The sequence below is a fragment of the Carya illinoinensis genome, chromosome 5, assembly GCF_018687715.1.
Source record: "Carya illinoinensis cultivar Pawnee chromosome 5, C.illinoinensisPawnee_v1, whole genome shotgun sequence".
Lineage (NCBI taxonomy): Eukaryota > Viridiplantae > Streptophyta > Magnoliopsida > Fagales > Juglandaceae > Carya > Carya illinoinensis.
The window spans coordinates 3733737-3747652 of NC_056756.1; the positions used below are offsets into that span (position 1 = coordinate 3733737).

Genomic DNA, 13916 nt, shown 5'->3' on the forward strand with positions numbered 1-13916 from the left:
ACTGGGCATAGCGTCAACAGGGTCCGTAGATGAAGCAGAAGTGGCTGGATCAGCCTCAAATGTGCCCGGAGCAAACGCAGCTATCGCCTCAAATAGTATACGCGAAATTTGGAGTAACTCTGCAAACCTTGTTATGTAATATCTAATTTGAAATGAATTTTATTAGTGTATTAAATTTTTAATATCTAATTTGAAAACAGGTGCAAACATTGTTGGTTGTAAAATATATTATGTAATATGATACAATTAGTATAATTGGTATGTTTATTAATTGGATGAGTTTAGTATTTCTGATATGTACGTTTGAATGTAAATAAAATACGTTTGAACAGTATTTCACATTCGAACACATGTTCAAATGTAAACACACAAAATTATAACAAAACATTCGAACGTTTACACCGTCAAATGAGCATAACGTTTGAATGTTTAAACGTTTAACGTTCCAAACCTCTGAACGTACTTCTTGCGTTCGAATTCTAGTTTCTTAACATTCGAATGAAAGTCCGAATGTTATGATATGTACGTTCGGACATTGGTATGTTTACGTTGGAATCTAAATTCTAACTTAATGTTTGAACGCATAAACGTTTGAACATAAATATGATACGTTCGAACTATAATCAACAAACGTTACCTTCTCTCATTTGGATGTCAATTGGTCTAGTTTATGTTCGAACTTTATATTTTATGTTTGAACGTAAGTTTCTGTGACAGATTCTAACCGTTATAGAAAAGTAAATATTTGAACGTTATTTCAAACGGCACATCACCAACCGTCACTAAAAATCTATCACCAAATGTATTATGTGATGCATATTACGTGACGGTCGTGGTGATGGTCTACAACCATCACCTAATGTATTTCGTGATATTTTGTTCATTTCTTATTACAGTTTCATCTATCACTAAATCTAATTTTTATTGTAGTGGCATCCAATTCAATTATCTGGGCTGATTGGATGTGCGCACAAGTCTTTTTAGTTAAGTATTAGTATCTCTTCCCATTCGCAAGGTGGGTTTGGTTGAACGTATGAAATGTCGGGTTCTGACCTCTTGGAATCGGGAAACTTGCCCATCCATTACAATCATGTCACAACTTTCTGATATTCTTTTCTCTTTTCACTTATTTAAACAAAAAAAAAAAAAAGTTTCTGATATTATTCTTTCGAATAAAGGTTAAACGTTCAACCAGTGTTTACGTTTCTTCGAGATATTCAAGAAACGTAATTGGGCTTAATAGGGAAATACCGATTAATTATATATACGGACACGCATCTTTTTAAAGTCTAAAGCTTAAAGCAAGCAAGCATGCATGCATATATACTCCTGCATATTTTTATGGTGCCTAATCGTATCGATCTAACCGAAAGTTGAGAAAATGTTGTACAATGTCGATCGACCCTAAAATCCCGAATATATGACAAAAAATCAATGCATAGATCTTGAGATCGACCAAAATACTTTTTTGACATAATTTAAATTATTTTTTTAGGAGTCTTTGGTTTAGCCAATAAATATATAATGAACAAAAATTTTATGTGAAGTCATTTTTACATACTTTTTTACGTATTCTATTTATGTGATTGATTGTATATATATTAAAAAAATTGATATAATTAATCGCATCAATAAAATATATAAAAAATATGTAAAAATGATTGTATATAGTATTGCTTTATAATATATGAGAATCCATCAACCAGAACCCAAATAAAAGAAAGTAAAGAAAAAGTGGCTATGCCGATCCTTTACCGCCCACTGAATAAAGGGTTAGGCATCGAGTTCTTTGCCTCGTAAGTGAGAGAATAAAGTGGAAAAGGAAAAGAGAGCGGTAGTGTTTAATTGAACGCTAAGGATTATATGCATACCCTTAATTGGCTATATACTAAATGTAGGAACACGCTAGCTAGCTACTACTGCATGCATTTACGTACCTGGCCTCTGTATCTCGGTGGAGATACGCCCAATGTTCAAAATATTAGCTAGCTGTACTGTTTAGCTTCTCGCTCCTTTCTTTTTTTCTTTTTCTTTTTTTGAGGTGGGTGACAGAGAAGCTCAAAGATTTTAACCATTGAAAGTTCCAAGATTCTTAGTATTCCTACTCATCCCAAAGCTTTGTTGTCTTCTCCCATATTCCAATTACTACCAATATTCCTTTCGCTTGACCTTTCAACGGAAATGTAGTAAGGCTCCTGTTGGCGTTTAGACTTCCTTCTCCTTTCATTTCTGCCAAAGTATAGTTTATTTTTTACAATCGGATAAAGCACTAAACCCATTTTCAAAGATTCATACCTTTCTTGCCGCCTAGTACTTGGAGCAAATGGTCTTTTAAATGAGAAGTTGAGAGCTGATAATGCAGACAGGCATACCCAACGGTAAAAAATTAAAGGAGTCTATATACATAGGTATGTAGGAGATCAAAAGTAGAGGCCGCCGTTTTTTTAACAAACGGAGCAGCTGGGCTTGAACGCAGAATTTCTGCAAAGTCTCTGCGTGCATGTCCTCACGAAGGGTGCCAAATAATCAATGATTCTAATTTAATATCACAAGCTAAAGGGCAAAAGTAATTCCATCATGACCCCCGCCGCCAAAGGTCAGCTCTTTTCAGCCCTTGGTTTTTTATGCAGATTAATTGAAGGATGGCTCAATCTATAGATTCTATATAGTTCAGACTTCAGTGATCTGCTTATATATGTAGATGTGTGTGTGTGTGTGTGTACATAGCTGTATGTAGCACTCTGGAACTGAAATTTTGTTACCCACAAAAATGGATGGAAAATCAGTCGTTATATGCAATAGGTGCAACAAACAGTACTCGGTGGCTAAGTACGCGGCAATTATTCGCTGTACAGAATGCAAAGTCATTATACCCGGGCCGGCAAGTGTGGAGCTGGGACATCAAATCCGACATGCATTATCAAAGACAAAGAGTACTCTTCATCAGTCATTTGGAAATGGCGGTAAATTGTTGAAGCGTATGCACTCAAGCAGTACTAATGTTTCTTCGCTGGATACTAAGCCGCCATACGCTGCAGGTAATTCGGGTGAGGCACACGGAATGAAGCGCGCACTTCTTTGTGGGGTTACTTACCGGGACAAGACATACAGCCTCAAAGGAACTGTTAATGATGTGAAGAGAATGAAAGTTTTGTTGATGCAACGCTTTGGTTATCGTCGGGACTGTATTCGCATCCTCACAGGTACGTCCGTAATAATCAGCCGTCTTGATCTGTTGTCTAAAGAGGAATATTATTTCTACCGAAAAAGTGTTTCGAATATGTGTCCCGATTCCTCTCTCTCTCTCTCCTTTTTTTTTTTTTCTTTTTTTTTTTAAACTTAGTGATTAAGGCAAAATTTTAAATAATGTTGTAATTTTTTAAAATATTTATGATGATTAAAAAATGTATAAAAAAAGAAAAAAATGAAATGCATAATTCAGAATTTTTTTCGGGAGATCGACTGTAGAAAGACTCTTCCCTAAAATGTACATAAAAATTTGAGACAATTATTATTAAATGGTGGAAATAAAGATTAATGATGTCAAAATTATGGTAGAAACAAAGATTTTGTGACAGCAATGACACGATAATGTAGGGGTGAAAACCGACCTCATCAGCGCGGTTTTTGGATAAAATCGACTCCGACCGACGAGGAGGAAAACCTTCCATATCTGCTCCGGCGGTTCATGGTCGATTCTTGATTCTTCTAGCGGCGTTGGTTCTTGGAGAGAGTACAGAGAGAAAGAGTTACAAAAGAGAGAGAGAGAGAGAGGATATAAAACGCAGGTGAATCGGGAAAGAAGAAGAAGAAGATCAAAACGATGCCGTTAAGTGGAACGGCATCGTTTTATATAGGTATAAATTAAAAATATATATATATATATGTGGTCGGCCGGTTCAAAGGTTTGAGCCGGCCTCAAACCGTGACTGTACCGACGGACATCGGTTTTGTTAATTTTCTACCGCCCGCTGACCGGTTCCTTGGTGGTTCCGACTGGTTCTGGACTCCAACGACCGGTTTGTCGGTTTCTTGTACAGCCATATGATAATGAATATAATATATATATTTCTAACAACATTATAGCAATTTGTCACATCAACTATAATAAAAAATATATCTATTTTTTAAACTCTTTTTTTGATAGCTATTTTGGATCTGACGAATGGTAATTTGTTTAGAAAAAATTTAGTTACAAGTATAATTATGTATTATTGTTTGTATTAATCTAATAAATTAGTCAAAAAGTAAATTTTTTTGAAAACAGTATCAATTTAAATTTTAAATATAAAAGAATCAGTATTAATACGCAGATTAGTACGTAACTTTACTCGTATATAGTAAAACTCATTTGTTTATACATATTTAAGTAGTTGAGAATTCATTTTTTTTTTTAGATTTATTTAAATTTATTAAGTTCATGTACCAGCTTTTTTACTTAAGGGTGTAAATTAAAAAACTTATTTACATCATATCCCAATTGGAGTTATATTCTTCTATTATATGGTCAAATAGAGAAAACATAGAAGAAAGAAAATGACTTTGATCATTGTGTTGAATTTCTGATCTGTATAGATACTTGAGAGTCTAGGCTGCGTTTGGATATTGAGTTGAGTTGAAATGAAAGTTGAATAAAATATTATTTTTTAATATTATTATTATTTTAAGATTTGAAAATATTAAATTGTTTATTATATTTTATATTAAACTTTGAGAAAGTTGTAATGATTAGATGAGATGAGTACCGATCTACAAACTAGCTAAATCATAACATTATGATGTCCCATAGATCAGTGCTTCGTGAATTTCTTTGGTTCATGTTTCCCAAGTACTAGTGGTATGCTCTTTTATTAAAAAAGTAATCGCGAATTGATCATCAAAAGTTAGATTTTGACGATGGAATAATGCAGAAGAAACTGGATCGGAGAGTGATTTTAGTCCGACGAAGAAGAATATACAAGAGTCGTTGAAATGGCTTGTGGAAGGTTCGGAATCGGGAGACTCATTGGTGTTCTACTTCTCTGGACATGGCTTACGTCAACCTGATTTCAATGACGATGAGAAAGATGGGTTCGATGAAACTATCTGTCCGGTTGATTTTATGCAGGAAGGGATGATCCTTGACAACGAGATCAATTCCACCATTGTTCGTCCTCTCAAGAAGGGTATCACTCTTCATGCAATCGTCGATGCTTGTCATAGTGGAACCGTTCTGGATCTCGAGTATGTATACGACCTACCCAAGTGAGTACGTACGTACACATGATTACTTATAATTTATATATATATATATATAGTGCCATTACTATTAGTCGAGAAATATAATACAACACTTCGTACGTGAAATTTGAAATTTTTCTAGATTTCTAATTAGTCGAGATAATCTTAAATTAATTAATCAATCATGCATGGGCGAGAGGCAATATTATTAATTTCCTCCCGGCGGCATTGTTAATGGTAATATTTTCGTTCGATACTTGCAACAGGGACATTTGGATTGACAACAAACCTCCATCGAAAGCAGATAAAAGTACAAGCGGTGGATTGGCGATTTGCCTGAGTGCTTGTGGAGATGATGAGATGGCTTCCGATACTTCTGTACGTAAGATATCTTTTTTTTTTTCCCCTTAATTTCTTCTAATTATTCTTGATCTTTTGCTTTTCCTCCCACAATCCAATATTATATATATATATGAAAAATATTCTAGTCATAAAAAGATTATACAAAAATAATCCTACAAACTGACGTGACTTAATGCGGTTTGTCAGATTATAAATTTACTTTTATTAATATAAAGCAGATTTAACAGATCAAATGAAATCACATCAGTTTGTAAGATTATTTTTGTGTAATTTCTTTGTGAATGTAGCAATACTCTATATATATATATATAAATAGTAATGCTAGCTAGATATAATGATAAGGTATGCAAGCCTTACGTACCCGGCCCTTTGAAAAAATATGAGATCTACTATTAAAAAAATAATTTTTTCATATAAATTTTGGATTTACTTTCTTTTTTCAAATGAATACACGAGATTTCTATACTCTAAAATTGTAAATATAATTTCTCATATATATATATAATATGGACTTGTGTAAATATGGTGAAATAAAATCTTTCAAGCATGATCAAGTACTAAATTAAATGAAAGTATGCAGCCTTAATTAGCTCGTTGAATGTGAAGAAAATTAATCATGAAATTCATGTGCTGTTTAATTACTAGCCTTAAATATTTCTTGTTATTAATCTTCATCTAACATGCTTAAATATTTCCTTTTATTAATCTTCATTTACCATGCATGATACTAGACTCACTACAAGAAAATCGGGTTACTTGTTTTCGTAGGAAATGGTTATTTTGATTGCAAAATATTGATCACAAATATTCATTTTTCTTGTAGTAGTACTTATATATATTCTAAAATAATGCTAAATACAATCATAGGTTATGCAAGCGCCACATACTCCCTTTAAAAATATTATTTCGATCTCTATATTCTAACAAAGATTAATATTAGTCTATCGTAAAGGCCGAAACTTGAACCATTAATTATATTGTCATGGTTAATCTAATTAAAGTTCTCAAAAGGACGTTGTAACTTAATGCACAGATCATTTTAATTTCTTATAAATTTGTGCATGCATATATATATATACACGCAGGCTTTCACCGGAAAGGATATGACTGGTGCAATGACTTTTATCTTGATCCATGTTGTTGAGAATGTACCTGAAATAACATACGGAAGCCTGCTGGACCAAATGCATGAGGTTATCGAACAAGTAAATTATAAAAGATGTCTCACTGTCCCATGCTTACGGATACTTCTCGGCCACAGAAAAATAGAGGTTAGCTTCTCTAGCTAGTGCTCTTATATATATATATATATATATATAGTTTTCAAGGTCTTTAGGTACATTCATGAGAGATCAGGAAACCTAACTTCACCCAGAAATCAAATCTGTATTTCTCATCAGTTTAACATATCATTTATTGTCAAATTATAATCACTGCATATTGGAGCCAGTTAATTATTAATCCTTCGTGTTAATATATGCCTTCTGGGTTGTATGGATCATGAATACTGCAGAATCCTATGCTGTCATCGTCTCAAGAGTTCCCGGTTTACTCCAAGAAATTTTTGCTGTGAATCATGTTATATACGTGCTGCATGATGGGCGAAGAGTACTATCTAGATGCATGCAGCCTTCATTGCCAGATCGAGCATAAACTACTTATACGTACTTTTAGCTTTTCTTCTAATTCCCAGATCATGTCATGATCTCTGCTGAATTTTCTCGATGCACGAGTTGGATCAATAAGTAGGTTCTTCTACAACCAGTTTTTCGTGCAGAATGAAGAAAGAATAATCAAAATAAGCCATAACCGATTGGAGGGCGCGCGGGTCGGTATATCGATCAAAGAATACATCTTCATGTAATTGATATGGTTAATTATTTATGCAATAAATCCCTGCTTTTGATTTTCTTGTTGATTATGTCAGTACTATATATAGTTATATATGAATGATATGATTATATATTCTAATTGGCCCCTCGACTTGCTATTTTCCCAAGAAATAAACGTAGTACGTAAGCGTCTAAAGAGACAGACAGTCATGACCGGCCTATTAATTATTAAGGCTCATTAATATTAATTGGGATGGCTTGGTTATCGAAAATGATTGGTGTGCAGATAAAAAGTACAGTACGGGACAAAATATTAATATTATTTGTGATTTTATTTACAATTTTAAATTTAATAATTTTTAGCATATTCATAATTGACAAGTAGGAAAGTAACTTTTTTTATAATTTTTTCTTATTCCTCTCCCAATACACAACCCAGTCCATGCCATTAACCTCTCAGCCCACTACTTCTCCTACACATCGTCTTGAACGCTCTTCGTCCTCTTCGATTCCCCTTCCTTCTCCCTGAATCTCCCTCTGCACCACGTATATCCTCTCCCGCGTATGATCCCTCCTCATTCTCTCATTATTACACGATCTCAAACAAATTTCTCCCGCTCCCGTGTCTTCCTATCCAACACGAAATTGCTTCATTTCTACCAGAATTGTCCCTAATGAACCATCATCCTTTGCCCTAGATTCAAAATTTTCTGAATGGCAAGATGCCATGACCCGTGAGTATCAAGATTTGGTTCAAACCCAAACATGGTCACTAGTTCCCTTACAGATGCTTCTAACCTTGTTGGTTGTAGGTGGGTGTTTAGAATCAACTTACATTCGGATGGTTCGATTGAAAGGAAGAAAGCTCAGCTCGTTGCAAAAGTCTTCCATCAACAGCCTGGCATGGATTATATAGAGACCTTCAACCCAGTTGTAAAACCTACCATCATTCGGTTAGTTCTCTCAATTGCCACGACTCAAAACTGGTCTCTCAGAAAAATTGATATTCAAAATGCCTTCTTTTATGGAAGGTTTAATGAGATCGTTTTTATGCAATAGCCCTTGATTTTTTTTATCCTCATCACCCTGATTATGTGTGTAAACTTCACAAGGCTATCTATGGCCTCGAACAGGAAACAAGCACCACATGCCTGGTTCTTTGAGCTAAGCATTTGGCTTCTCAGCTATGGCTTCACTACTTCAAAAGGGGATCCTTCTTTGTTCATTCTTCATAAATCTAATTTCTGCAGCTTTACATTAATTTATGTTGATGACATGGTTATTACATCTTCATCCTCTGTTGCCACTGGCAAATTCCTCGAGAATCTTAGTCGAATTTTTCCTGTGAAAGATTTAGGCCGCTTGTCTTACTTTCTTGGGTTGGAATTAGACTATTTACTTGATGGTATGCTAATGTCACAGAGAAAATATATCTCTGATATACTCCAAAGAACATATATGACTTAAGAAAATCCCATTTCCCCCCCCCCCCCCCCCCCCCCCATGTCTTCATCCATTAAACTCTCTAAATTTGATTCTCCCTCATTTGATAATCCTACCTTGTTTAGAAGTGTAGTTGGAAGTCTCCAATACTTGTCCTTGACCAGGCTCGATATTTCATTTGTTGTGAACAAAGTTTATCAATTTATGCATGACCCTAAACTCATTCACTCGTCAGCTGTAAAAAAGATTCTAAGATACCTCAAATTTTCTATTAATCATGGTCTCTTTTTACAAAAAATTCTGGTTTTGCTCTTCATGCTTATTCGGATGCTGATTGGGCGGGTTGTCCCTATGATTGACGGTCCATTGGAGGATTTTGCATCTTTTTGGGTCATCACCTGATATTTTGAAGTTCTCGTAAACAAAACACAGTTGCTAGATCAAGCACGGATGCTGAGTATAGATCCTTAGCAAATACTACAACTGAGCTCATTTGGTTACAAACCTTGATCAAAGAACTTGGATTCTCTCTTTACCGTCCACCTATTTTATGGTGTGAGAACCTTGGCATGACATACCTTACCTCTAATGAAGTCTATCATTCCTGTATCAAACATATGGACATAGACTTTCACTTTGTTCAAGACAGAGTTACTGCCAAGACAATTCTGGTTTCTTTTTGTAGAAGTAATGACCAGCTTGCAAATGTCTTCACCAAACCGTTGGTTGCTGTCAAGTTCTCCTCTTAGGATGAGTCTCAATGTGTGCGACACCCCTCACGGGGGCATATTAACGTAAGTGCCAAAAATACAGAACAACTAAAAAATAAAATGAAAGACTCCACCTCAGCAAATGCCTTAGAACCTTTAGGAATACTCCAACTATTATTCATGCCTACTGTACAGCCTATTGTAACAAACCTTTATTCCCCCTTTGTAATTTTTTTTATTGCTCTGTTTGTAATTGAATGCCTATATAAAGGCATACATGATATTGAATACAGTGTGGTGGAAATCATTCTACAGAAAACAATATGGAGTTTATAACTTTCTCCTTTCTAATAACTGTTCATGAGCATTGTTTTTGTAAGTGCGCCTACGTGGTTATGTGTATCCAGATTCAAGTATATGGGAAAGAAAAAATCTATTCATCAGATATTAGATAATAAATTTATAAATAAAATATAATAAATAATTTTTAGTGACCTACTATTAGATCATGGGATGATATCACATGTCGTCGGTACGTATGTCTACCAGGATGGACTAAAGTTTTGGTTTAGGACAATAAAAAATTAGAGAGTTGGGCTTAATGGCTTCTATGGGCTTGGATAGCTGGTGTCTTTTGCTTAATTTTATTGTATTTCTTAATAAGTGTTAGGGTTGTATAAGTTAAGCACAATTACTTATATTTCCACTTATCTTTAATACCTGTACGTTAGTTTGGACTTAACAGGCCGATGGCCTGTTCTTAGATTTTTTTCAGAACGTCAGCTGGATATATATATATATATATATATAAATATATAATATAGCGTGGAAGGAATTAATCTGGAATGATATTGAAACTTATTGTCTTTTCTTCTATTTTCTCTCATTTTCTCTCTCATTGTTTTGGAAGAGCTCCTCTCAAAGAGATCAGTAAATCAATATATTATTATTTTAATTTGTGAGTGTGTTACCGATGAGATCAAGATGATATAAAAAAAAGATAATGAATGGCATTATTTTGTGTAGAATGCCCTGCATGTACCTATAATTACCCATCTCCAATGCTATCTCTCTCTCTCTCGGTCATGCATACGTTCTAGAATATAACTTGCATGCACGCTTTCCACCGTTAAATCGCGAATAATTATTTTGTTAAAGGGAAAAAAACAAAACTCCAATGCAAATATATCACGAGACGATTTTTTTTAACATAATTTTTATTAATTTTTCGATCTGAGGATAATTGGTTTAGCCAATGCATAAATTAATGAGAATTGAGGAGATTACCACAACGAAGAAAAAGCATTTCAGCTGATATATTTTTCCGCCTCCAAATAAAAGAAAGGGAAATATGGGGAATCGAGTTCTTCCTCTAATGATAAAACTAAAAAGTACCGAGAGAATAAAGGAAAAATAAAATAAAAAGAAGGAGAAAAACAAGCAAGTGATAGTCCTGTTTGATGGGACGCGCACTTATAAGATTTGCGCTACTGTCTATATATATTTGAAAAATACTTTTAACTTTAAAGAAATTACATAAAAATATATATAAAAAATATATATACAGCATTTACAAACAGTACCTGAGGAGAAAATAACTTAACGTCTGTGTACAATATTGGCGTCATTAATAGAGAGTACCTACCAATTATTTCCATTCATCAGGACCTGGGTTAAAACTCTTTGCTTTTTACAACCCCAATAAAAAATTGACACAGTAATTTACGGTACCATACCAAATTGATTGATCAGATGCAGTACCATATTATTTAAATTTACTTAAAATATAAAAAATAAAAAAATAAAAAAACAAGGGGTAGATCTGGCCGCCCCTGCACAAGACTTCTATAAAAAAAAGTATAGAAAAAGTTTTGATGAGTATAAGTAAAATTACGTATTAATTTATGTATTAATATTGATTTATTTATATTTAAAATTTAAATTGACATTATTTTTAATAAAATTTATTTTTTAATCAATCATATTATATTGATGTACATATTAATACGTAGTTATACTTGTAATTAAATATTTTTTCTACAAAACTACTATGCAGGGTATATATGATCTAGCTAGCTAAGTACTGCTTCGCAAAGGAAGACTACAAAATCAAATTAGGTCTTGTTTGTTTAGATGAGATGAGATCATAAGATAAATATTTTGTTAAAAGTTAAGTAAAATATTATTATAATATAATTTTTTAATATTAATTTTATTTTAAAATTTGAAAATGTTGATAAATTATTTATTATATTTTATATGGAGATTTGAAAATATTATAATGATGAAATGAGATTAAATAATTTAGGTTTGGGTAAACCAACGGGACCTTAATCTCCCTGGCATATATAGGAGTAGTACTGCAGGCCGCGGGTGGTCAGCAAAGTGGATTCTTATTTTTCAAATATGATTTTAAAAAAATTCTATACATCATACTACCATCCTACTTACATCTCACTAAGCAAGAATATGTGACATATTTACCACTATTGAATGATCATTTATTGCATGCTTCTTTATTATAATCAAATGGTGATAAATACGCAACATCATATATAGTGAGATGTAAGTGAGATGTTGGTATGGTGTATAATATTACTAAAAAAATATATATATATTAGTTTTTACATACTAATTTGGTTATTTAGTGTAGGCCATTTATTTTTTCATAATTTAATAAATATTGGTCTGTCAAGATCATAATTTTAACGTACGTTATATTAGTATTTCAATGTTATCTGATCATTAACGTTATATTTTTTTAAGTAAAACTCTTCTTAATATCCTATCCAAAGCATTGATGTATTTTTAATTTTTTACTAATTTTGAAAAAGTAAAATTATAAATCGTTCGAATTAAAGTCGGATAACGCACACTCTTCAATACTATTGATCTTTTCGAATTTGCGAGATGAGGAAATGGTCCTTAATTTTTTTTTCGAAAAAGAGGAAATGGTCTTTAACTGTGAATTAAGGCGCGCGGCCGCGATGATGCAAATTATAAGCATTAATCCTAATAATCGATATAAATATTAGTTAAAAGGAGTAGGTGAGATGCTCGGCCGGGTTCGCCGCCATTGAATTTGAACGGTGCAAATTAATTATCGATATTAATATTTATAATATATAAATAAGCCTAAAACGTGAAAAGTGAGTCGGCGATCCCTGTCAAAACGTCAGCTCTTCTCCGCCGTTGGTTTGATGCAAATTCAATGCCTGAATGCTCAATATATATATATAAATGTGAGTGCGCGCGCTTATTGCATGTATATATAGTTGTGTCCTCAATGTGTGTGTATATAACTATATATATATATAGAGTGAGAGAAAGAGAGCATTGATCGACCGAAATTATTACCCAAAAAATGGAGAGAATTAGAGTAGTTATATGCAGTGGATGCAACGCACAAACAAGTAGCAAATTAAGCTAGCAGGCCGGCTAGGCGACATTAATTTGTTCATGCTTAGCCTTATCATGCATATATGGACACCCATTACAAGCTGGGCGCTGGAGCTACAGCGCGGGCGGAACAGTGTCGAGGCGCGCATGCATGTAGTACTTGATCTTAAATTCCTGATTCGTGGGTGTGGGGTTAATTACCAGAACAAGATATCAATACAACCTCAAAGCAATGTTATATAGTAGCGACGACGTCATGATGATGATCATCAGAAGATCAACTGAAAATCTGTTGATTCAGACCCTTTTGGTTATCATCTGGCCGGCGTGTATACGCGTCCTCACAGGTAATTTACATACCACCCTGTGATATTGAATCTATGGTGATCATTTCATGATCACTTTCTTATGATCATAATTGAGCATGCTACGGCCTTTACATTCGATATACCCTTTGCACAAGAATATATAAATATATATATATATATATGCTGCAAATTGAATCTAATTAACTACTACTAATTACTTATGCATGATTATTTTTTCTGTGCGTACAAAAAAAGGTTACCAATTTTTTTTTTTTAAATTATTGCTATGCATGTACAGTAGTAGCTACTACTGTTTTATGATTTGTACGGCACAAGGACGAAATCAAGGAGGACCTCTGGTTGGAACTTGGCTTGACCTAGCTTGGGAACATGTGCCGTGGGTGCAGCCTCCCGCGTACTCCCGCTGCATACGTACTGATCAGGCAGCAGGATTTTCTGGCAAATTAATCCATGCATATTCGATCCTCATAGCAACAAAAAAAATTAACACGTACAGTTATATTCTTGGAACGAAATATTTCTCCTTTGTACTTCAGAAGATTAATACATGCCATTATACATGCAGAAGAAGAGCGTGATCAGTACTTTAGCCCAACAATAAGAAATTAATTTCAAGAATT

General features: G+C 33.7%; 1 protein-coding gene and 1 long non-coding RNA gene across 8 annotated transcripts; both read left to right on the forward strand.

Annotated features, from left to right (window-relative positions):
• Positions 1–1933: 1933 nt before the first annotated feature.
• Positions 1934–7495, forward strand: LOC122311676 (metacaspase-1-like). 7 transcript variants are annotated; one of them, XM_043126312.1, is made up of 7 exons: positions 1946–2596; positions 2787–2963; positions 3039–3203; positions 4911–5244; positions 5487–5598; positions 6669–6854; positions 7097–7495. In XM_043126312.1, exons 1-7 carry the CDS (start codon positions 2578–2580, stop codon positions 7154–7156), a joined length of 1053 nt encoding a protein of 350 aa, XP_042982246.1. In that variant the 5' UTR covers positions 1946–2577; the 3' UTR covers positions 7157–7495. The 7 variants fall into 7 exon arrangements, with proteins under 7 accessions (XP_042982243.1, XP_042982244.1, XP_042982242.1 ...); XM_043126313.1 differs by having other exon boundaries at positions 1947–2596; positions 2856–2963; XM_043126309.1 differs by having other exon boundaries at positions 1934–2596; positions 2787–3203; positions 4914–5244.
• Positions 7496–12852: 5357 nt separating this feature from the next.
• On the forward strand, positions 12853–13914 carry LOC122308744. Its single transcript, XR_006242216.1, has 2 exons — positions 12853–13314; positions 13574–13914. It is a non-coding gene; the product is annotated as an uncharacterized LOC122308744 (long non-coding RNA).
• The last annotated feature ends 2 nt before the right edge of the window (positions 13915–13916 follow it).

Bases quoted from the DNA above. Each gene is read 5' to 3' on its own strand.
- LOC122311676 (XM_043126308.1), top strand. The intron at 3,204-4,910 runs GTACGTCCGTAA...GGAATAATGCAG, and splicing joins CTGTATTCGCATCCTCACAG to AAGAAACTGGATCGGAGAGT. The intron at 6,855-7,096 runs GTTAGCTTCTCT...TGAATACTGCAG, and splicing joins TCGGCCACAGAAAAATAGAG to AATCCTATGCTGTCATCGTC.